The following is a 23537-nucleotide window of genomic DNA, read 5'->3' as shown; positions in this document are numbered from 1 at the left end:
CCCTGCAAAATGGTGTTAAATATAGTGAGGGAAAAGGAATTGATGCCACTTGTTGCAAACATCACTTCAAATATGGTAGGAACTCAGCTAACAATGGCCAAATAATAAATGAAGCAACATGTCTAGATCAGTTGGAGGAAACAGAAATGTTTAAAAAAATGTAGTCAATTATGGCTATTTAAAATCGTTTCAATGAGAAGAAATGGAGGATAGGGAAACCTGGTTTGACACTATCAGTCTGCTTTAAAAAACGAACTATATCTGTCAGCTATAAAATGAAAAGTAGCGCAGGATTGCATATGACCGCTACAAGAGTGCCGTGACTTTGGAAAACATTCAAGGAAAAACAGTACTTTTGTCCTGTCATATATCACCTTTGTCACACAGTGAACAATTCCAAACTCCCGTTTTAGAAGGAGCAGTGGCCCTCTAAGTACTGGGAGGAGACTGGGATACATGGCACAGGAAATGAGGATTTCCAACATGAGGGAGAGAAATTCCGGTATTTGAAATGCTGGCATACCAAAACCCTGGGTGCTCGCTTTTCCTCTTGAAGACCTAGGTAGGTTTTTCAGCCCAGCCTATGGGAAAGAGAGATGTATTTGTTCAACAACTTGTAACAACTGTTAAAACTGTAATAGCTGGAAAACTATTACTCATTTCTAAACATATAAGAATATAGTAATTATGAAAAAACTGTGAAAAAGATTTCTACATTATGTAGAGGACTGCACTAAGAAGGTGGCCTCAAACCTGGCTTTTGTTAGAAGCAACTGGAAGGCTATGAAGACGTATTGAATTTAAAGGACCCATCCGAGTGAATCATAATCTCTAAAACTTGGGAACTGAAAATCTCTGTCAATAATCTCAAATTTTTCAACCCCTCAGATGTTCCTGATAATGTACTAAGCTTGGTAATCACAAAATGAAATTGCCTAAGAGGTTTCTGTTAAATATGATTTAATAATTCTTAGAACATTGGAGAATGCTTACTTTCTTCAAAGAATTATTAGTAATCTAAAATAAACATAATCTTAGAGGCACAGTCGTAGCTCTCAAGTGCTAGCAAGCCAGCTGTTTTGTTTTTTTTTTTTAATAGGTTAAAGCTCTCCTTATGATCTGGCTAATGCAAACTTTTTTCATGTATCATGGAAAGGATAACTTGGCATGTTTCCCAATTATTAAAGTTCCAAATCACTGAAATATAAATAAATGAGATTTTCCTATACTTAGAGCACCAGTATGATGAAAAATTTGTTTACACCAGGAGATTTTGGGTCATCCTTCAATCATTCATCCCCGTAACCAAAGCAGGTACGCACAGGCACACACACGCACAAGCACACCCCCAAATGTGACACATGCTAAATGGTGGGCAATTACTGAGATGGAACAAAGGAGACCTTCAAATTCCATTGCCTTTTTCATGTGATGCTTTCTGAGTGAGAATCCAAGAACTCGGACATCCAAATAGTATTATTAATCATGATATACTCAGTTTTTGGTTTAAATTTTGCTAATTTTCCTATCTTTAATATGCATTACTTGTCTCTAGGTAGCTGAAATGAGGAATGAAAAGTAATATCTAAAAATATAACAAAAACAGGATGAGAACATAGTAATTTTGGCTACATTTGTTCCCCATGTAGGAAGCTTCCCCACAACATATCCTGGCCATTGAAGGAGCTCTAAGGATTATAGTGAGGCTGTATTTGTAGGTTAGGTCTAATCTAAAACCCAACCCATAAAGCTCTGATGGTATTTTTCAGAAAAGAGTCATTAAAACTCCTTTTACCCCAGACAGTTTAGATTTTCGTGATTTTATTTTTCTAGTTCACAGGGTATGCTTTCTTACGCCACGATCTTTTCTGATTGAAATTCACCCATACCAAGTAAATAGCATGATAACCAGGGGTCTCCTATCCGATGTACATTTGTCATTATCTGTCATTATTATCATTGTAGTATTATAATTGTACATTGTAAAAAGAATGAAAGCTTTTCCACAGAAATTATTCACATGCGTTACTTTCTAGAAGTAATTGAATAGTTGACATTGCATTTACATCAAAGTAAAATATGTGATGGTTTTGCTCATTTATATTATTCTTAAGAACTAAGGAATAGAGAAAAATTCCCATTATTCGGATCCAGGAAGGTTTATAGCTTTATGTAACATCAAATATAAGTTTTCTAATAGTAACTATGGGAACTTTTACACTGTGCTATAAAATGGAAATTTATACCATTTGGGGCTTTTTGAAAGTCAGTGGGAAAATGGTGAATAAATGTGTTCTGTTACTTCTGCAGCTTCTCACATGCATTGCTCTATTTTGATTTCTATGCAGTTCACCTTTATACAAGGCATAACTTTAGGCTTCATTTTAAAATGAATACTCCTATTGAGGATGAGTTGGAAAATTGAGTAACACAAGCTTTACAAGCAAACTAGACTAAATGAACACCATAACAGAATGAGTGAGGATACATACACAACACTGTGAAAAATTAGGAATGGGTTTCCATTCATAGTGGCACTGCCTCTGCAAAGGAAACATCTAATGAGGGGAGGTGGATTTCTTTCCTTCCTTGTCATTCTTCATCACATTACCAGTGGACACTCGATGACCTAAAGATTTAAATCCATAAATGTGTGCAGAACATTTCCTGTCTGCCATTGTTTCCAGGGGTAGATTGTTACCAATTCCCATCTATGCAATGGCATACATATTGCTGGTCTCGCTTCCTACTCTCACAGGTCAGACAGGAATGGCTGCTTCTTTATAATGAGAAGATAGACTCTAGAACCCTCTTTGCATCAACAGAGATGATCAACTCAGCTCAGTGCTGGACAATCTCCAATGGGCATAATCCAGGGAAACTTAACTTGGCATTGAATGAAATAACCTTACAAATATATTGGAGCCACAAGATGCTGGTCCGTTGTAGTAACCAGATTTTTAAAGCAGAACAGATTGATAAAATATATTGCTTGTGTCACAATTAGCTCTTCACTGAATTTTTCCTGTGTCTACCTTATTGAAATTGATTCATTTGCTCACACCTGAAGTTTGGTAGCATAGAGACATGTGATGATTTCAGGCCACACCATCTACACAAGGTAACTCACAGCAACCAAAAGATGGTTTGCTTTCATCTTGAATTCTTTTATATATACATAGTAGTTGATTACCTGGCCAAGATCTATAGTGAAAAGAATAGCTATCAGTTTTGCTACCATATATTTTGGAAATTACGTGGCACGTGAATTCTGTTATTTCTGAATAAATAGGTACTTTTCACACATATTTACCTTAGCTTCCTTCTAAAATCACTGCAATCATTGAAATTCTGAAAGCGCAGAGCTCTCTGCTGTTTTGTGATCTGTTTCTCTGCCAACTAGTGTCCTGCATACAAGCTGAGTTCAAAAGCACACTAAATTCCAAGTTTGTTTTTTTTTTCTATCACCTACATCCACACAGTGGCAAGATGAACCTTGTTAGTTATTCCATTAGTCATTTGTTTACACACGCAGCTCCCCCTATTGATAAGTCTCTAACACAGACGTTTTGCTAAATTTTTCCTACTGAGGTATGTACAACAATTCAATGGCATCAGAGTTTCATTAAAGGAATTCTCTTGTTCCTACCTTCAGTGCAATTAACTGCATTAAGTAAACTCTCCCAGTGTTAGGTTCTTCACCAAGAAACAATGCTTCTCCACAAGGGTATATTTTGTCAAGCATCCCTGAGTCAGAACAGGCTAAGTATGTAACAATATATCCAGAGCTACATTGTGGGCTTGGTTCATATTTTAGAGCAACATTTTTGCATGTATTGACTTTTTCCTTCAGTCATGGTTGTTCCATTTCTTCCACCACCACCTTGAGTCTTTCAGGTGAATTAAAAGTTCAATTACATGTAAAGCGACTGTTAAAGCAGCAGGCCCCTTGTAGGGGTCTGGGCCTCCGCTCACTGCTTCAGCGGCAAGTGTTCTCAATCCATTACTGTTCCTGAGGATTGTACATCCATCAGGTCGAGTGTGCCGGCCAGGGTGCATCTTATAGCTTTTACTGCATATGAGACATTGCAGGCCTCTTCTCAGGAACTGCCAGGCAGACTGGGAATCACAGTCACGGTTAATAGCAGCGAATTGCCAGCTCTTGATGGGTGGGTAGTCACTCCTTTCAGTGGCTGCCCCCTGGGGGAGAAGGTAGAAAAACAGAGGGAGGGAATTAGAGTGACTTTGCACAGTTGAGCAGGTTCATGCCGCTGGATCAGTGGCAAGCATTGGCAGGGCTCCACTCTGGGGAGGCTCACAACAACATCACAGTCTCATTTTTACCAATTGGTGCTGCAATATCGCCAGTGGTGCACAGGGGGAGAGCAGAGGGGAGGGTGAGCTGGGAGTAGGGAAAGAGGATGAAGGCAGAAGTGTAAGCTAAATGAAACAAACAAAAAAATTCATGCTCAAACTGGTGAACCCACCCCAGTTAGCACTGTGCTAATTGTACCAAACTGGTTTTTGAACTACCCTAGGTGATTAAAGAGTTGGCTCACAAACTCTCTGCATAACCTTAATTTTTTCAAGGTTCTTTGAGTGGAGAATGGCTTATAATAATGATTTTGACTAATACGATTTTTGACATGCAACTTTAATGCTTAACCTTAGTACAACTCCAGAGCATTTCATGTGTACTCAGCTGTAAAGAGTGATGATTTAAAGGGATAATATAAGAAAAAGGTCGTTCTAGAATGAACCTCTAACAAATTGCATAAAGGGAGCTTATTATTCCACGAGTATGGGGATAGGCAGCTCTTCTGATCATTTTTCTGCTTGGCTCAAAAGAAATGTTGAGACATGAATGGGAGAAGCAGCAGGGAAAAAATGAAATAGAAATCGGCAAGCAAGGAACATTCTTTTGATGGTTATGATTTTGTTGCCACTAAAAGGACTCTACAATAATGTGGTTGTTCATCTCCTCTTTTGTTTTGGGTGAAGAATTCGTTCTAACAAGAAAATGCTGCTGTTGGTTGGAGGGTTGCCTCCTGGACCGGACCGGCTCCCCAGCAATCTGGTTCAGTATTACGATGATGAAAAGAAGACGTGGAAAATACTCACAAGTGAGTGACACTTACTTATTTACTCACCTATTTATTTCAGGTTAGAGCGGTCTTGATGAGTTTGAAAACATGGTTAATCAAATTAGACATTGTATTGATTTGTTATCCTTTGGAGGTTTGCTTATGTGTTACAAGGGGATTTGGAATAAAGGACAAAATTAACATTGCAGAGGTGACCAATTTGGTAGTTGAATGGGCCTAAATTAAAGCTGCACTTAGAATCACTCTACTGGCTGAGGTTTCGGTGGGTGTAGGAGGATCGGAGACATCCTCTCTCTCCAAAATTCTTGGTATTTATTGTTGATTGCTTAGTTGTACATTTTCTCACATTAAATTAGTTGGTTAATGCATAGTTTGTGTAGCTAACCTTTATTTCACTTCTTCAGCATTTCTGTTCATGACTCTTTGGCCTGTGGAAGCCAGGCCTTAGAGAAAGGTCTCCTTATGTTGCTCTGTTACACTCTGGAAGGGCAGCTAGAGAAGTGTTCCTGGTCTTCCCAGAGTGGCATCAAACTGAGTTTCCAGAATGCTCCTCTCCCCCTGCCTCTTCCCTCCCTTCCTTAAAGGGTGATTGTGTTTTACAGCAAACCTATTGCCTTGGGCCCTGAGATTTGGAACTTATTGCTATATTGGTTATGATTTCCAGTCTGACTCAGTCATGGGATCAAAAACCATCGTTTCCGTGAGTGCAGCAAGCTGTGGGCACAAGTCCCCTTGTGGGCACAGTGACTGCACTGGTCAATAAAACTACATTTTAGCTGTCAAAAATCACCCAGAGCTGTAAAGATAAAATAATAAATGAACAATTTTAATCCACCTCTCAAAGCCAGACTTTTAAAAACTGACAAATGTGAATGTTAAATGTTACTATGTATGTCTTTTAAGTAGGCTTTTTTATGAGCTTAAAAACAATAATTTTCTGTGTTCTTCTTGAAAGCCCTTTAAAATAATAGAAACAGAACAACAGTTTGCCCATAAGAGCAGAAGAGGAGTAAAAACGTGTGAGGTGGTGCTTGAAATAATACATTTTGGAGCTGGCTTACCCCAGCGAAACCTGCAGTAGCATTGTCCAGAAACTGCAACCAGGAGCTCCCTGGATACCACTAACAGCACCATGACAGTAAAGCAGTAGCGGAGTAGGAACAGGGAAATTAAGGAGAGGGAAGGAAGAAGCATATGTTAAAGATACATGCTAACAATTTTTATTTTCCTTTTGACAAATTAACCATCTGACTGCATGAACAAAGCTGTCCTTTAAAAACGTATCAGAGTCTAAAGCTAAAGTAAAACCAAACCACTTTCGGACACTTGATCAGTCAAGACACCTTACACAGATGACACATGAAGACAAGGAGAGAGAAAAGAGGCAGGACTAAAGATTGTCAAAGGAAAGTGACATAAAAACAGAACATAAATGACATGAAGACATTTGCACTGGATCTGGATAGGAAATAGCATTCATTTACAGATCTGTCCATCCCCTTCCAAAATACCAAGCTACTTCCAATTTGCCACTTGTTGGAAGCCATGATTCAGCAAAGGCAAAGATATTAACAACGCTTAGTGAATATGACCCAAGAAAAACTTTGCCTCATTATGCTAGACTTATTTATTTATTTGAAAGGCAGGGTAGTATACAGGAAAGGGGCGGGGGGAGAGAGAATAAGAATGAATGAATGAATGAATGAGAGATCAACCCTCCATCCACCAATTCACTGGCCAACTGGCCATAACAGCCAGAGGTCTGGGCCAGGATAAACCAAGAGCCAGGGAATCCACCTCGTCTCCCCTGTGGTCAGAGAATCAGTCTTGCACCATCATCTGCTGCCTTCCCATGTATGTAAGATGTTACACCAGAAAAGGAGTCACCAGGATTTGAACCACCATTCCAGTATGGGATGCTGGCACCACAAGCAGTGGCTATACTACAGTGCTGACTAGTCCGCACCACCTACCGTGTTCATCTTAAATACTGCTCACAGATAAGTTGCTTCTCACATATATTGTCCAAATTTAAATTTATTTTAGCATGAAAAGGAGATTAGTTTTTCTGGGACAGTAGTTACAGACTAGAATATAAGGTAACTCTATTTGAAGTTTTCCCATAGCCTGATTTAACTGTCTTCCTGGAGAGAAATAGTAAGAAATCATGACTTTTGAATCAGATAAGCCTTTGTTTCAACATAGTCTATAACCTTGAGGAAGTCATAAAACTGAAAGCTTCTTTATTTTCTGAAGATAATTTGAGTTCATTTTTAATAAATCTAGTGTTTAGTATTCACACAATAAATGTCAGGAATAGTTGCTATTATTATGTCACCATCACCAATATAAGCACAAGGACTGTTCCTTTATACCCTAAAATCATCAGTCAATAAAAATACTTCCTGGGCCCAGTGTGATAGGCTAGTGGCTAAAATCCTCACCTTGAACATGCTGGGATCCCATATGGGCAATTCAATGTGTAGCTATTCACTCAATTCACTTGATGTGAAAGGGAACTTCTATGTGTGCATGTGTGTGTGTTTATATACATATAGGTATGCACACATGTAAAAGAAAATATATATATGGGAATGAGATTTCCATACCATTTGAGCCATGCTAGTAATATATGAAGAAATATTTCTCATAGGAACAAGGAAATATCCAAGTCCAATAAAACATCAAAATGGCATACTTTCACACTGCTAACCTGACTTTTCAGGGAGCTGAGGGTGATCATTAATGACAGAATACAGTGTTCAGGTTTGAATTCTGCTTGCCTACTGAGTGACTGTCATTATGCAAACTAACAAACTAGTAACAACCTTAAACCTGGGATTCGCCGGTTTCTCAGTCAGCATACTTGGCCCACTTAACTCAGGCACATACTTCTCTCCATGTCTTCATGCTCCTGTCAAAGATTCCATCCGCATTCACCAATGGGAGCCACAACATTCACTCACATTAGGTAACAAAGAAGAGTTAAAAGGAAGGTCCATACAAATTCCCTCTAGATCTCACCTTGTTATGCTCTTTATTTTTATGAAACACTACACTAGGGCTACATCTGAGTAGTAACTAATTGAATGGCATGGACGTGAATAAGAGTGGAAAAATGGGTCTATTTAACATAAGGAATCAAAATTTAAAACATCAACTACCCAGTGTTTTGCTGTACCCTAAGAGCAAAGAGAACACTTACTCCCACTGAAAGGATATTTGTGGTAACTTGCTAGCACAAACTGAATTTAGATTAACATTTTGGGGTAAAAAAATTAATCCAATGGTATAAAATTGATGTGAAGAACAGTGACAGACCGCCCAACCTTATATGAGAAAAGTACTGACAAACGACATGTAAAAATGTCTATAAGACCCTTTGGTAAATGTGAAGCGTTAAGTAATAACAGTAAAATTGGCATTGTTGTTCTCTTGCCTGCTAATAAGAAAAAAAGTTGAGATGCACTTTCATTCATTTTTATTTTACACTACTGCTTTTCTTGCGTTTCTCACTCTTGTACGCAGTCTCCCGTTTCATTCTTAACTTATTAGAAAGCAGTACAGGAGACATGAATACTAAAATGGCCAATGCGAAAAAAAAAAAAAAAGAGAGAAAGAGAGAGAGAAATGCCTCTCAGAGGCTGCAGGCCCTAAATCCTTAATGCAAAGATCAAACAAAGCAATTTCCAGGGCAACTGTGTACTTTTTGTACGATTTCTCCCATGCCAAAGTTGTCGTGAGGTCCACATGTGGAAGCACCTTTCATCTCTTCCCAATAGGAGCAGTGAAGAGCTCTCTGTTCTTGTATCCCCCATTGGCCAATTTCATTCCTGATGGATAAAGGTATTTATTTCTCAAAAAGTGCCTTCCCTTTTACCTCCATTTCAGATAAGAGCTTCAATTCACCAAGTGCCTTTTTTGCTTTCTGTGAGCAATGACAGGAAAAGGGGTTTCAAAATATAGATTTATATTTCCAAGTGCTCATGCTGACTTTCTTTGATAACAGGAGAAGGAAAATGATGGAGCCGGGTTAGAAAGTGTTGTTCCTTCTTTGGACTGTTCTGCTTCCTTTGTGAATGGTGGAGGAAATGTCTTGTTTCTTTTCTGCTGATTTACAGCTCTCTCTGCTACTGTGCAGTATAAGGACTTTTCATTGAAAGGAAAGGGAACTCATGACTTGTGGTCCCTGGCTTGTCTCCTCTGTGAGGACATTTAACTTGATCCCAGTCACATAGGAAGGGCTTTTGGAAGAATCAAAATTAGAAAGCTGATGGACTCTTTGTGTATAAAAAATACATATTTTTCCACCCTGTCAAGGGAACAGTAATGGGAAAAAGCAACCGCATATAAGATATTGAATCTCAGTTCTATATTCAAGATAAATGTACATTTGACCATATTCAATATTCAAGTAATGCACAATGCTTTAACTGCCACTTGTTTAGGAAATAACGAACCTGAAGGTTGGTATATTCCATGGGATTTCTTTTCTGACATGTCTGTTTTTTGATTTTAGTTCATTTCTATTCTTTGAGCATGTAGAGACAAGAAAGATAGTCAAAATATAATCATTTCTTTCCTTTGCTTGTTTTGAAGGGAATATAATGTTCAAGTGAATGGTTTGTGCCTGTAGGTTTCTTTCATATTATCCTTATCAGTAGGACAAATCCACAAATGACTTAAGTTCTATACAGGTAGATAGAATTTACAGACAGTACCACTCTTATAAGAACCTCAGAAAATGAGTTACATTCCAGAGTAACTCTTAAGAAACAAGAATTTTGACTTATTTAAAAGTTCCTTTTCTCACGTAGCAAGCAGTTACTGAATATTCACTTTATATTGAATGGAAGGATGAAATAAGAGAATCTCAATAATGTAAGAACCCAATTATAATGCCTTATGCTAAGATAAAGGGGAAATCCTAGACAACTACAGCAGTATAAAAGGGGCACTTCATCTACACACGAGAGGTTAGGGAAGTTTTCATAGAAGTGGTTTCATGTAATTATGAAAATGGGTAGGAATTACCTAGGGCAAGGGGCAAATGTTCTACTAAAGAGGCTGTTATAAGGATAGCCCTACATGTAAGAAGCAATACAGTACCTTCCAGGGTCTGAACTCTTGCGTATCTATGGAAGATTCTGAACTTGGGCATATTATAAATAATGAAGCTGGGAAATCTACCAAGAGCCATGTCATGAGGGGTGGGCATTTGGCTCAGTGGTTAAGACACACAGCATGCCAAACAGGAGTGGCTGGGTTCAAGTTCCAATTCCGCTCGCTGTTTCTGCTTCCTGCTCGCGCAGCAACATGAGAGGCAGCAGGTAAAGGCTTAAACACTTAACTCCCTGCCAGATTCAGGTTGAATTTCAAGCTTCCAACTTCAGCTTGGTTCAGTCCTAGCTGCAGTGGTCATGTGAGTAGTGAAATACATGTTTGTATGTGTGTGTGTGAACACACTCATGCCTTAAAAATATAACGATGTCTAATATTTTATAAGAACCATGCCATTCAGTGAGTATTTCCAGCAATTTTCAAGAGAATTTCTTCAAAACCTAAGAGAAAGCATACTCCTCTAATTTTTGTTTCTGCTGTTAGTAAAAACACAATGATCTAAAGATTTCATACAATAGCATAGCAGTTCAATGCTCTCAGCTTGGAATTTTTTATTTCAGCTCATGGAGCAATTGTTTCCATGTCTTTGGACAAAGTAGGAAAGAGAATTGTGTTTAGACTTTTTAAATATGTTAGCATCTAATTTACCTTCAATGAGCTCAGTTCTAATTTGAGATACATGGCTGAACATTGCCATATATCTTGAATTATTTGCTACTGTGTATTCATGCACCAGTGCATTAGTGGATTTTTCATAGATTTTTCTTAAAAATATGTGCAATGGTCACCCTGAACCATGTATTGCAAGTAAGTTGAGTCCACAGAGAAACCAGTTGACTTTATTTCCCTATCTTGTTTATTTCTGGTTCATACTCATTTGAATACTGCAAATATTTTTTTTTCTTCAGAGAACAGTATGTGTACAAATGCTGTTTGTACAAACCAGGTATGGTACTTGGCACTAACCGAGTCTGACATGAAGGAAGCATGGGTTATGTAGGCCGCTCATATTTGTTCTGTGTCATTCCTAGAAAAACTGACGAAGCATGGCTCGGTCTATAATTTTTATAAACCACTAAATGTGAGGACTAAATGATTTTTAAATGAATCTCCTTGCCCAACCCTTACTTTACATACTCATTTTGTGCGGTCAACAAATGTACTTGCTGTCTCTTAGGTAATAGACACTGGGCTAAGCACAGAAGATGCAATGTTAAGTCAAAGCAAGTATCACTATGACCTCACTGAGTTTAGGACACAGCATCAGTAAATATTCCCAACATGCAGTACATCATAATAAATATGGTGGTGCTCCACAAAGTGTTAAGTCCACAAGAGCTTGCCCTGGAGACATCTGATCTAGTTTGGGAGACAGAGGTCCTCACATAATGATCATAAAATAGAGGTCTCTGCTTTTAAAACAAAATTACATGTTATAAAATGTTAGGTGGATAAAAGTATGAAATGGAGCTATGGATGTCAGCAGACCAGGCCATGCAGGAATTCTTATGTCAGGTTCACAATCTTGGCTGATACTTTAAGTGATGAGAAGAGAGGGAGACGTGATACCAAGAGTCACAAGATGACTGAATGGGACTGAGAGGTGGAGAATACTGGTCTCTGCAGTATTCCATGAGACAGTGCTGCCTTAGATACGACATCAATCTATCTCACCAAAACGCCAGAGCCCAAGAACATTAATAGGATTCATCAGTGCTGATCCACTTTACCCAGGAAAATCTGAATGCCAATCATGTCCTTAGCAAGGTACCATGGACATCGAATACAACTAGAAAGGGGCAATTGAATAAATAGCTTATGTCTAGATACACAGAAATATAATCTTGGTTTACAAAACAAATGGTAAAATATGTGACATTTGCATTTAAGATAACCAATAAACCTTAATCCTATGCAATTTTCTGGTATTTCCTATTTTGAAAGCATCACCATGTCAAAAAAAAAATGAACCTATACATACACAGAGTGTCACTTTTTGGAACTTGTAAATCTAAATTCAATTTTTTTTGCACATAAAGCTTTTTAAAAACATCTACTTGAAAAAGAACAGAGAGATGGGTGTAAAAGAGAGAAACAGAGGTCTCCCATCAGCTGACTGACACCCTAAATGGCCATAAAGGCAAGGGTACATCCAGGCAGAAGCCAGGACTCCATCTGGATCTCCCTGTGGGGAGCAAAAGCCCACGCACCTGGGCCACTTTCTCCTTCAAATGCTTGGAGCTTGATTGAAGCAGAGCAGCCAGGACTCAAACTGACACTCTGGCCCCACGAAGCTGAGTACGTTTTTATTTATTTATTTTTTTAGTGTGTGTGTGTGCATGCATGTGTGTGTGTGTGTGAGAGAGAGAGACAGAGAGACAGAGAGAGATTTAAATGACAGCATGACAGAAAGAGAAATCTTTCTTCTTCCAGTTCATTCCCCAAACAGAAGTAACTGCCAGAGTGGGCCATTTTGAAGAAAGGATTCAAGATTTTCTTTTAGGTCTCCAATGAGAGAGCAAGAACCCTAGTGCTTGTGCCACCATCCAGTGATTTCCAGGTACATTAAGAGGAAGGTGGATCAGAGGTGGAGCAACCTTGACCCAACTGGTGCCCATATGAGATGCAGGTGCTTCAGGTGGTGGCCTCACCCACTAGGCCATTGTGCTGGTCCCTAAGCTCAGTTCTAATGCACTTGCTTTGCTCAAAAGACTTCTCAGTTTCATATTTTACCAAATGAAAAACAGAAAAAACCTTTGCTTCTTCCAAAGTTCCATTCCTGTAGATTTATGGAATCAGTTACTTAGTGACTTTTTTCTAAGAATGAGAGCCAGAGGGGGTGGGGGGTCGCTGAGGAGAGAGAGACAGGGGATAGGAGAAATGGCTGGGCCAGGCCGAACACAGGAACCTCATCATGATCTACCATGTGGTGCAAGAACTCAAGCACTTGGACCATCTGCTGCTGCTTTTGTAGGCCATTAGTGTAGGAATCAGGCATTGTAGATGGAAACTTCACCCACTAATCCGCAATGCCTGCCTCTCAAATATTTTTCAATCCTGCTTATAAATGGGCCAATTCTTTTTAAAGATCATTTTTGGTTGTTAACATCTAGCCAAATGCAGGCAACAGTAACCAAAACAACACTCATGTTTTATCAACTTGTTCCATTATGGGTTGGAGTTCATTAAATAACTGATTACCCTTTTATTTAAGCAGATATCATTTTTTGCCAGATGACTTAGTAGAGTGGAACATGCATGTCCACCTATCCATCCTGTCAGTCTCCTAGTTATCAGTTACCAAGCCTTCCTCATAGTAATGCCTGTATCAGTCAGCTAAAGCCATTACAACAACAATTGCCAACGCTTAACAACTTACAAATGTAAGATTTAATTTTTTGTGATGCATGTCTATAGCTTTGTTCTACTCATTGCAGCACTGGAGTTGATGGAAATTACACAATTTAGTATTTCATCATTGCCATGGTGAGGAGAAACTTCATGCTGATTTCTAACTCAAATTTATACATTATGAGGCCAGTGGCAAATTACTGGCCCATACTAGTCTCAAAGTGGAGAAGGAAGATAACTAAAACATTTGTTTGATGGTCCTAAGATGAAAATAGTGTGTCCTGACATATGCAGAGATCCTCCATTGAAAAATTACTAGTCAGAACAGACAGCTGCTCCATTCATGTAAATCATTTAAAGACAGAGCAGCAGCACGATCTTCTACCTGCTAGTTCACTCATTCAAATAGCAGCAACAGTCAGGTCCAGACCAGGTCTAACCAAGAGTCTGATCTCCCACATGGAGGGCTGGGACCCAAGCAGTTGGGTCATCTGTCATATTTCCAAGCACATTAGCAGCTGAATGTGAAGCAGAATAGCCAGGATACAACCGAGCATCTGATGCAGGCACAACAAGAAGAGGCTCAGCTCATGCATTGCAGCCCTGGCTCCTGTACATAGCTGCCTTACTCTCACTACATCATGCTTTCTTGTCAGGACTTGGATGTATCAAAGAAATCTTGATGCCTCTGTAAGAATGTGAAAGCTTAGAAATACATTCACCATGTTATTATAAACCTTCTGGCATTGAACTTTTCAAAAGTTGCCTCCCCTCAAATAACTTAAACATGCCTCGGTTGAAATATCTTGACTGCTCCTATTTATATTCTGTAAACCACTATCTATAATAGTCACACAAAAGCCTATATAACTATATATATATATACACACAGAGACATATAAGTTCAAACAATGCATAATTCTCATAGAACACAATAGACTATCAGAATAAAAAATAAATAAACAAACAAACAAAAGAAAGAAAAGGAATCTTTTCAAATCAATGAGATAATTCAGTGATGATGTCATTAACATCATTAACCAAACCTCCATTTGAGGACTACTCAGACACTCAGAATTTGGGGTTTTGTGAATTACATGTGAAACACCCACATTTCTGGGGAATGTCTGGCAACTTCACAGTCACATCTTTGTGCTAAGGGCTGTGATGCACAGAAGGCACCTTAAGGATCTGACTGCATTTTGCTGGCATCCGGATGCTTCTGTGAAAGGGGAATGACACGCAGACACTCTCCCAGCCCCTTGTCTGGGTCGTGGAGGCAGGCAGCTGCTCCATACACTGTGTTCTAATTATTAATCGCACTGACATGCCTCGTTTGGCCATTAAGTCTTAATTTACTTTTAAAAAAATTAAGATTGAATCCCAGTGATTTAGCTAGAACAATAATCATTGTGAGTTTCAGAGACCAAAATGTTCTCACATTTTTGTGTTGAGAACTGCATAGCTCTTTCAGAAAACCCTACTGCTAAGGCAATGATGTATCACTTTCACTTTCATTATATGTTTTTAATCAGAGCGTGACTTCACACTAGACAAAGTGATGCTTTATGCATGGTCTCACTTGTTTTTGCTAAAATCTTTTGACATGATTAATTTTACTTTAATGCTTTTGTCTTGTTGTAATGGTAAGGATGATGGGTATAAACCAGGCAAAAATACATGCTTTTTCCATTATAATGCCTCTGAGCATTCAAAATATCTTCAATGACAGGAAAAAAAAATCACAGGAGACTGGTCTGACTGGAATTAAATTTCTTGCTACCTGAACACTGAGTACATGAGATTTTTTAAAAATTATTCAGTTATTGTTTTTAGTATTATTTTTTGGTATTTTTACAGCAACTTATTCATCTGTATGATTAGATCTGAAGAAGAAGGGAAAGATTGTAGCTCATGGATTTCTTGATCTTTCTCATTTGTTGCTATACAGCATTTAACTCCTTCACCATGTCAAGGGACCAAAATATGGACCACTTTGACAGAAAGTACATCTCCACCTTACCACTTACCCATGCCATATCTAGAGTAGAACCTCTGCCTTCGCCTATTCAGTAACACCACCTAGCCCTGTTCCTCTTTGCGATGACGGGAACGTTTTGTATCTGCACTGTCTATCAGGGCAGCAGTGGCCTCCAGTAGCTACTGAGCATTTTAAAAATAAGCCTACTATGACTGGGAAACTGAATTTCCAATTTTATTATTTATTATTGAGCAGATGCCTTCTGTATCAGCAACACATTTCCAGGAGGAGGAAGCTGTGTGATGTGTTCACAGTCAACCAGGGGCACTGTCTTCCAACCTAACCTTTCTGGATGGCACCCATTCATCTAACAAGCAAGGGGAAAAAATAGGTGATGCCCTATGAAGTGAAATAACTGCATGAACTTCATGTCAGCCTGGTTCTGGATACCAGAATTTCACATTTTCTTGTCTTCCCTTCTACAAACTCTCATTTTTTAAAATGCAGGTTGCCTGTTTATTCATTTTCTGGGACTACAGTAACAAACTACCAAAAATGGACAGCTTAAAGCAATGCTTATTCTGTTGACAGATCTAGAGGTCAGAAGTCCAAAACCAAGGTGGCATCAGCAGGGCCCAGTCAGCTCTTCACATTGGGTGAGGGAGAATGCTTTCCTTGCCTCTTCCCAGCTTCTTCTACCAGCAGCCCTTGGGCTGCTTGGCTGAGTTTCCTCTTTGCAGTCTTTCTGTCCACATGGACTCCTCCTTCCTTGTATCACTCCTCTGTGCTTCTGCATCTAACTTTTTGTCTCTTCTCTCATGACATCTATTGTTGGTTTTAAAGTCCGCGCAGTCCAGTGTCTTTATGTACAAAAACTATTTCCAAAGAAAGGTCTGGCTCCTGGGTAACTAGGAGTCAGGACTTCACATACCCAAATCATGACAGCCAGAGAACAGCACACAGAAGGAGCAGACACAAAGTGGAATCCAGAATCCCCAGCACTTCACTTGCATGTATTCATTTAATTTTCACAACAGCCCTCTACAATGGTAGGCGCTGTAATTGTTTCTACTTGAGATGAAGTAATGAAAGCACGGAGACATGAAATCGTTTGCTCAAGGTCACACAGATGGTAAATGGCAGAGCCAAAATGTGCATCAAGTAAAGCTCCATAGCTGTGCTCTTCGCTGTTTCTCGTTACTGTGGTAATACGGGGCACATGGCAGGAATATTCAAAGGTGAAGTGGGATGAGACCCCAGCATTTATACAGAACACTGCAGAATATCCACTGTACAAGTTGAATATACTAACACCTGAAATACACATTTATCTTCCATTACACCCTGTGTAATTAGTTATGTCTAAAACATGAATATGTATTGGGTTATTTCCTAGGGTAGAATTCTGTCAATTATCTTGAACTTATCTTCATGCATGTGCTGAGCACTTGTAATTTCCACCATCAGTTTTTGTTAACTTCTTAATTTGAAAAAATTTATAATTGTAGGGTATGTGTGTAGAAAGGATTTTCTAAAGAGGGAAAAGCTGTGCATTTTTCTTTTTCCATTGTCCATTTCATTTCATACGAAATGATTCAAAGGCACTCCTCTGCCTGACATCCCATGGAATCTTGGATCTTTATTTCCTGTAGAGTCATAAATTTGTTCAGAGTTTTTCATTGCCATAAACTCAACCAAATATCAGTAGCTGCTCTTGTGCCTATATAAACATCTTGTAGAATTAAATGACCTCTTTGACTTTAGAGCTTGCACCATCTAAAAAATGCTAAAGATCTGTTTCCTTCAAAAACCCAGCAGCACAGGCAGTTGGCATAATGTTTAAGGCATTCCTTAAGATGCTCAAGTCCCATATTTGAAGGCCAAAGCTGAAGTCCTAACTTTTGTCCCTGATTCCAGCTTCACACTAATGCAAACCGTGAGAGACAGCTCAGGTGGGTAGATCCTCTGCCATCCCTGTGGGAGTCCTGGCTGAATTTCCATCTTACAATTTTTGGCATGGCCTAGTCCTATTTCAGGCATGTGGAGAGAATACAAAGATAAAAATCTCTGCTTCTCAAATTAAAGAAAAAATCATTTTTCTCCACCAGAGCAAAAATTAGAAGATACATGTGCAAATGATTTAAGGGAATGTGCAGTGGCTATTTACTTCGAATATTGTCATTAAATTTACAAAGCTTTGGTGTACTGTATTGTATTTGACACAAACATATGTAAATGGGCCTCCAGATACAGCCCAGAAAACCACCCATCATGCTTCCGGTCATTTCTCTGTATCTCTAATATCCAGCCCATCTGCTAATGTTAGCACTGGACAACCCCATTCCTGAAAGTGAAACATCTAAGTAGACATGCATTCAATGTTAAACCAAAAAGTTAGTTCTCCCATTCATCCTCATGAGACAGAAAAACCTTTATCTTGGGGAAATTTAAAAAAAAATTTTTCCATAATCTGTTTAAAAAAAGATACAGTATGTAACCTGTTAGAAGATATCTTTTTGTTCTTTTTATACAATAAAATTTAGTCATTTACAAATATGATAACATATCTGGTTCTGGAATGGACTGTGTGAAGCTAAAGTTGAGAATTTAACTACCTTTACAGCTCAGCTAGTTTCACAGAGAGGAAAAAGTCTTTTGCCAAGTCACAGATTATACCTCAACCTGCTCCTTATAAGCATATGTGACTGTTGATAACAGAAGTCCATTGAAAGGGAGGCTGGAACAGCACAAATCCATTAACACTACTGGAAAATAACAGGGCATTTATTCAGCTGAAAGTAGGTTAGCAGCATCATCCTCATGCGTGTTGTTTCCTTAGGCAGAACTGATGGGGACAGAGAGAGCACACAGCAGTGTGAGCGTGGCCATCTCAGTTTCACTTGTTTGCAGTGGATAATGTCACTTGAAAGAATGCAAATGCATGAGCATAAGCACATGTCTCAGAATAAATCATTTCTATGCCAACTTTTTTTGACAAAGACTCATTAGTAATGGTTGTCTATCCAAGGCTCAGGAACTGTTCTGCGAAAGGCCAGAAGGTAAATACATTAAGGCTTTTTATCCTCGACTCTTGTTGCAGCTATTCAACTCTACCATTGTAGCTTCATAATATCCATAACTACAGAACTGAATAAGCATGGTTGGGTTCCAACAAACTTTATAAAACTAGGTGAAGAGGGCAGCAATGTGTCCTTGGAGGTAAGGCTTTGAAGTCAACATCACATATGGGCATCCGTTTAAGATCCAGCAGCTCTGCTTCCAACTCAACTCCCTGCTAATGTGCGTGGAAAATGCTGTAGAAGATTGCCTACTTCCTTGGACCTCTGCAGCCACAAGGGAGACCTGGAAGAAGCTCCAAGTTTCTGATGTCAATCTAGCTCAAACCTGGCTGTTGTAGAAATTTGGGGAGTGAAAGAGCAGACAGAAGATCTCTCTTCTCTTTCCCCCCCTCTTTCACTAGTGTTTCTCCCTCTCTTTCTATAACTGTACCTTTAAAATATAGAAATCATTTTAAGCAATTTTAGATTTTATTTTTATTGGAAATGTAGATGTATAGAGAGAAGATGAAGAAGAAGAAGAGAGAGATCTTTCATCCACTAGTTCATTCCCCAAATGGCCACAGTGACTAGACTTAAGCCAATTCAAAGCCAGGAGCCAGGAGCTTCTTCCAGGTTTCCAAAAATGGGTGCAGGGTCCCAAGGCTTTGGGCCATCCTCTACTGCTTTCCCAGGCCACAAGCAGGGAGCTGGATGAAAATGGAGCAGCAGAGAAACAAATTAGCACCCTTAATGAATCCTGACATTTGTAAAAGGAGGATTAGCCAAAGGAATCATGATGCTGGGCCCTAAATAAATAAAGCTTCAAAAATAAAATAACAAGGCAAAAGGTTGAATATAGACAGTAGGATATAGCCATATGCCACCCTTTGTTCTCTAAAGATGTAGCTGTTTTTATTAACAAAGTATACAATTTGGTAGTGAAAGAATACTTGTAGCAATGTGATAGTGAGTCTATTTATTACTAGTAGTATTTATTGTTAGGCTGAGCTATTTGCATGTATAAATTCAGTTAATCCTCACATTAGAGATGAAATCCTTAAATCAAAAATTATACTGTCTGTATCATTTCCAGCCTTTGTCTTGTAATTCAGGTAGCCGTTGCTCTTCTAAATATCCATAAAACCCCTTCTCTGACAGAAGAATGAAGGCAGATAATCTCTCTGCTTCCTTGACTAACAGAACTAGCCCATGCCTTGCTCCAGGACACACTGCACAGACCTTGGGCAATCCTGAATCAGAGATCAACCGTCATTCCTGTCCAAGGGCCATAGGTAAATGTTGGCTGATTAGCCATAGAACCTTCTAGTAGGACACATACAGGTTGTTGCAAAACAGCAGTAGCTGACCAAAGAGCTGTATAATCATTGCATGTGGATATGTACATTTTCCAGCATATCTTAATTCCACACTTGAACCTAAAAATATCTATTACATAAACTGAGCTTTTCTGAAGACTACATATGTCAAAGAATTATGAGATAGAGAAGCAAAGGGAAAAGTTTATCTTAGCAAATGAGAATAGTAATGTACACTTTAATTGAGCACTTATGATGCATTTGATATTGTTTTGAATACCTGATGAGTATCTTACTTAGTACTTATATGGCAGATATAATTCCAGGATGAGGATGAAAAGCAAACACAAAACAATACTAAGACCCAAATGCTTAGACCCAATCCTTTTTTTTTTTTAAGTTTCATAGTGGATTTTATTGGGGGAAAGTTAGTGTAAAAAACATTCGAAATCATAAAATTTAAATAAGAGTAAAAAACTCAATTCTTTTCACTTACACAAGTAGTAAATATATGAGCAAATATTTGAAGGCATTATTTTTTTTTTACTTACTTAAAGTGTTCTCTCTCCACCTCCTATGTAATGAAGCTATAAATAAAGGACTCATATGCAAGACATTAAGCTCTTAGATAAGTTCAGAATAATACCATGAGGTCAATATCATGAATGAATTAAAAAATCAAAGTCAATGAATATGTCCAAACCAGTTGATGCAGAGCCAGCAGCTGTCTTCAGACCTTCCTCTTCAACTCAACATGGCTCTGCTTTTTCCTTGCTATATTTTTAAGGATAAGAGTGAACATCTGTTGAGGCTTTTCTAGGCTAATAGACGTTTACATATTTATTGGACACATTTTATCCTGATGACCACTCTAGCAAATATTCCTGTGTAATATTTGCAGTTGGAAAGCACTTCCAGGCTATCATTCATTGCCAATGCTACAATAACCTGGTGAGATAAATAGGTCACCGTTTATTATCATTATCTGACATATGAGGAAACTGAAGTTCAGAGCGGTTAAGTGACTTGTCAAGGTCACACAGTAATTGATGAATTTGTGACTCACACCCTTGGCTTCTGACCTAATTCAGTTCAGTGTGCTTTCTATTAAGCCATGTTCTATGAAACCTTATTAGGAGTTCCTTGACCTGTAACTGACATTATTTGATCTCTTTCTAACATGATATTTTTTCCCCAACTGGTTTGTTTGGGAGAGTATTTATACAGCAGAAGCTTTTGAATCACACTAGCCATTTAATAAGGAAAAGCAATTAACTCTTGATTTGTAAATAAGGCAGAGATGACAATGCACACAGTCTCATATTAAAATTCAGGGATGCTCATGTATAATACAGGTTTCCAATAAACAACACACAGTGGTGTTTAGTAATAAGAGAGTGACTTAGACAGACATGGGCAAGAAGGAACCTCTCAAGAAACTGTACTTGTCTGCTCTATCTCCCTGTGATGCCAACAGTAGGGTCCTATTACCACCAACCCCAGGTGGCAAGGTCAGGAGGGTTTAACGGGATCAGGTGCAGAGAGGGCTGTATTTAAGAGGCCCAACCAATAGGATTTTGTTCCAATGGGAAAGCAAGCTAGGAAAGGAAAGCCAGAGCTGTAAATATCATGGCTTTCCTTTTCAGTTTTCTGAAAGCAAATGTAGCCTGAAGTCAAGGCGCATTAGAGTCCCTAACTAATTTAGTACCCTCTGTAGCTACAAGGGCAGAGTCAGGGTCACAGGCCACAGAGTGGATCTGTAGGGGCAGTCAGGGGATGCCCAGCATACCTGGAGTACTGTTTGCAAATACCTCCTTTCACCAGAGAGCAAAATCTAGCCCTGGAAATGACACGGTATGAGGTTGCTCTGAAAACCTCATATAAACCGCTTGTTAATGAAAAAACAGAGCTGGATTTAGACATTTTTCCCCAGTAGAATAAACTTATCTTTTAATTCCATTTTCTGAGAACTTTTGGAAATACCCTCATGCAGATACATTTTCAGGCCTTTGGGGGACCACAGTGTCAGTCTGGCTCAGCTAAGCTCCCTAAAACCTAAGCAGCTTTATATTTCCATTGGGTTCCACTGGCCACATAGCAAGAAAACAAATTAGAGTGGAAGCAAGTTGCCAGGCAAGGGGCTGGAGGGTGGTCAGCATAAACACTACCACACAACTGTCCTGCAGGTGGTGCAGGACAGTCAGCATGGCTCCAGGCCCATACGCCATGGTATGTACAACCTTGAATGCTCACATGATCTTCTTTGCCAACTGAAGACAATCATGGGGTTTGTATACATCAATGGTAATAGGATGAAAATGCGTGTTTTGTTTGTGTTTATAATAAAGTCAATTCTATTCATGGTGAGAAACGTGGCTTCTGTGTCTTCAGCTAAGTCCTTCTGGGTGCTACTCATTCTTTATTCGCAATATGTGACTTCTGCTCATTTTCCCAGGTTTCTTTTGGTTAATTCACTCAGTCATTCATTCTCATTTTCTCTCATTCTCTCTTTCTTCTTCTTTTGGATTGGCTATTGTTGCTCTGCAAACTAAACTTGAGGCCATCTCTGAACGAGAAACATTACTGCATGTCAGAGCAAAGGGACCAGCTTCTAGTGGTACCTCCTGGTGGTTTCAAATGCTGAAAGAAGAGCCATGGTGGGGAAGATCTTGGGGGTGAGTTACATGGCTGTTTTGAGGTCAGATGAGACTTTGTGCAGCCCAGTGACTAAGCTACAGTGACACGTGAGCAGGTTCACAATGGTTTTGACCAAACAGGGCCCTAGTAAAGGGTTCCCCCAAACAGTTTATGCTGGAGAATTAACAGATACTATCTTTTTTTTTTTTTTTACCACATCAAGATGTTTAGATTGGAACGTGAGGATAGATAGTCATTGGGAAAAGAATTGTAAGGGTTCTGCATCATGGCATAGCAGGCTAAGCCTCTGGCCTAAAAACATCCTACAGGGTGCAGGCTTATTTCCAACTTCTTGTTTATGACCAAGGAAAGCAGCAGAGAATGGTGCATATCCTTGGGACTCTTTATCTACAGTAGAAACCTAGAAAGCTCCTGGCTCCTTGCTTTGGATTGGCTCAACACTGGCCACTGCAGCCATTTGAAGAGTGAGCCAGCAATAAAAGATTCTCTCATTCTCTCTCTCCCTCCCTCCATCTTTCCATCTCTCTCTATCCCCTTCCCTCTCTGTCTCTCCCTCTCTCTCTTTCTCTTTAAATCTATCTTTGAGGTACAAGTAAAAATTTTTTAAAAAATAAGAATAACCCAGTCTGTTCTACACTTACCCTGATGCTTGCAAGCATTAGAGGATTCAGGAACCTAACCCAGTCTTGTACACCACAGTGAATATTGAAGGATCTGGGGTCTGACTATGGAGTGCATGTGTCACAACTGGGCCCCCTCAGTTGCTGAGGCCTGTGCAATGGAATGCATGCCCAGATGCTCACGGGGGACATGACAACCAGTTCATTGAGGCCTGCAGAAGATATCTAGTACCACAGAGGGCAGAACAGATTGGATAGCTCTCCTGTCCAAGCCTTGATGGTGAATATCTGGGAAAATCGAGACTCTAAGGTGGACTGTGTCACTT

General features: G+C 39.1%; 1 protein-coding gene across 1 annotated transcript in view; it reads left to right on the top strand.

The window, feature by feature from the left end:
• KLHL14 (kelch like family member 14) overlaps positions 1-23537 on the top strand; it is a 100038-nt gene that overhangs the window by 24279 nt on the left and 52222 nt on the right. The window contains exon 3 of the mRNA XM_040984865.1: positions 5002-5123. Coding sequence (XP_040840799.1) covers positions 5002-5123 — 122 coding nt within the window. The remainder of the gene's footprint in view (positions 1-5001; positions 5124-23537) is intronic.

The sequence above is a fragment of the Ochotona curzoniae genome, unplaced genomic scaffold, assembly GCF_017591425.1.
Source record: "Ochotona curzoniae isolate NIBS_2020 unplaced genomic scaffold, NIBS_Ocur_1.0 contig_43, whole genome shotgun sequence".
Classification (NCBI taxonomy): Eukaryota; Metazoa; Chordata; class Mammalia; order Lagomorpha; family Ochotonidae; genus Ochotona; species Ochotona curzoniae.
The sequence above is the reverse complement of the archived record's forward strand: the minus strand, read 5'-3'. Positions and strand labels throughout refer to the sequence as shown.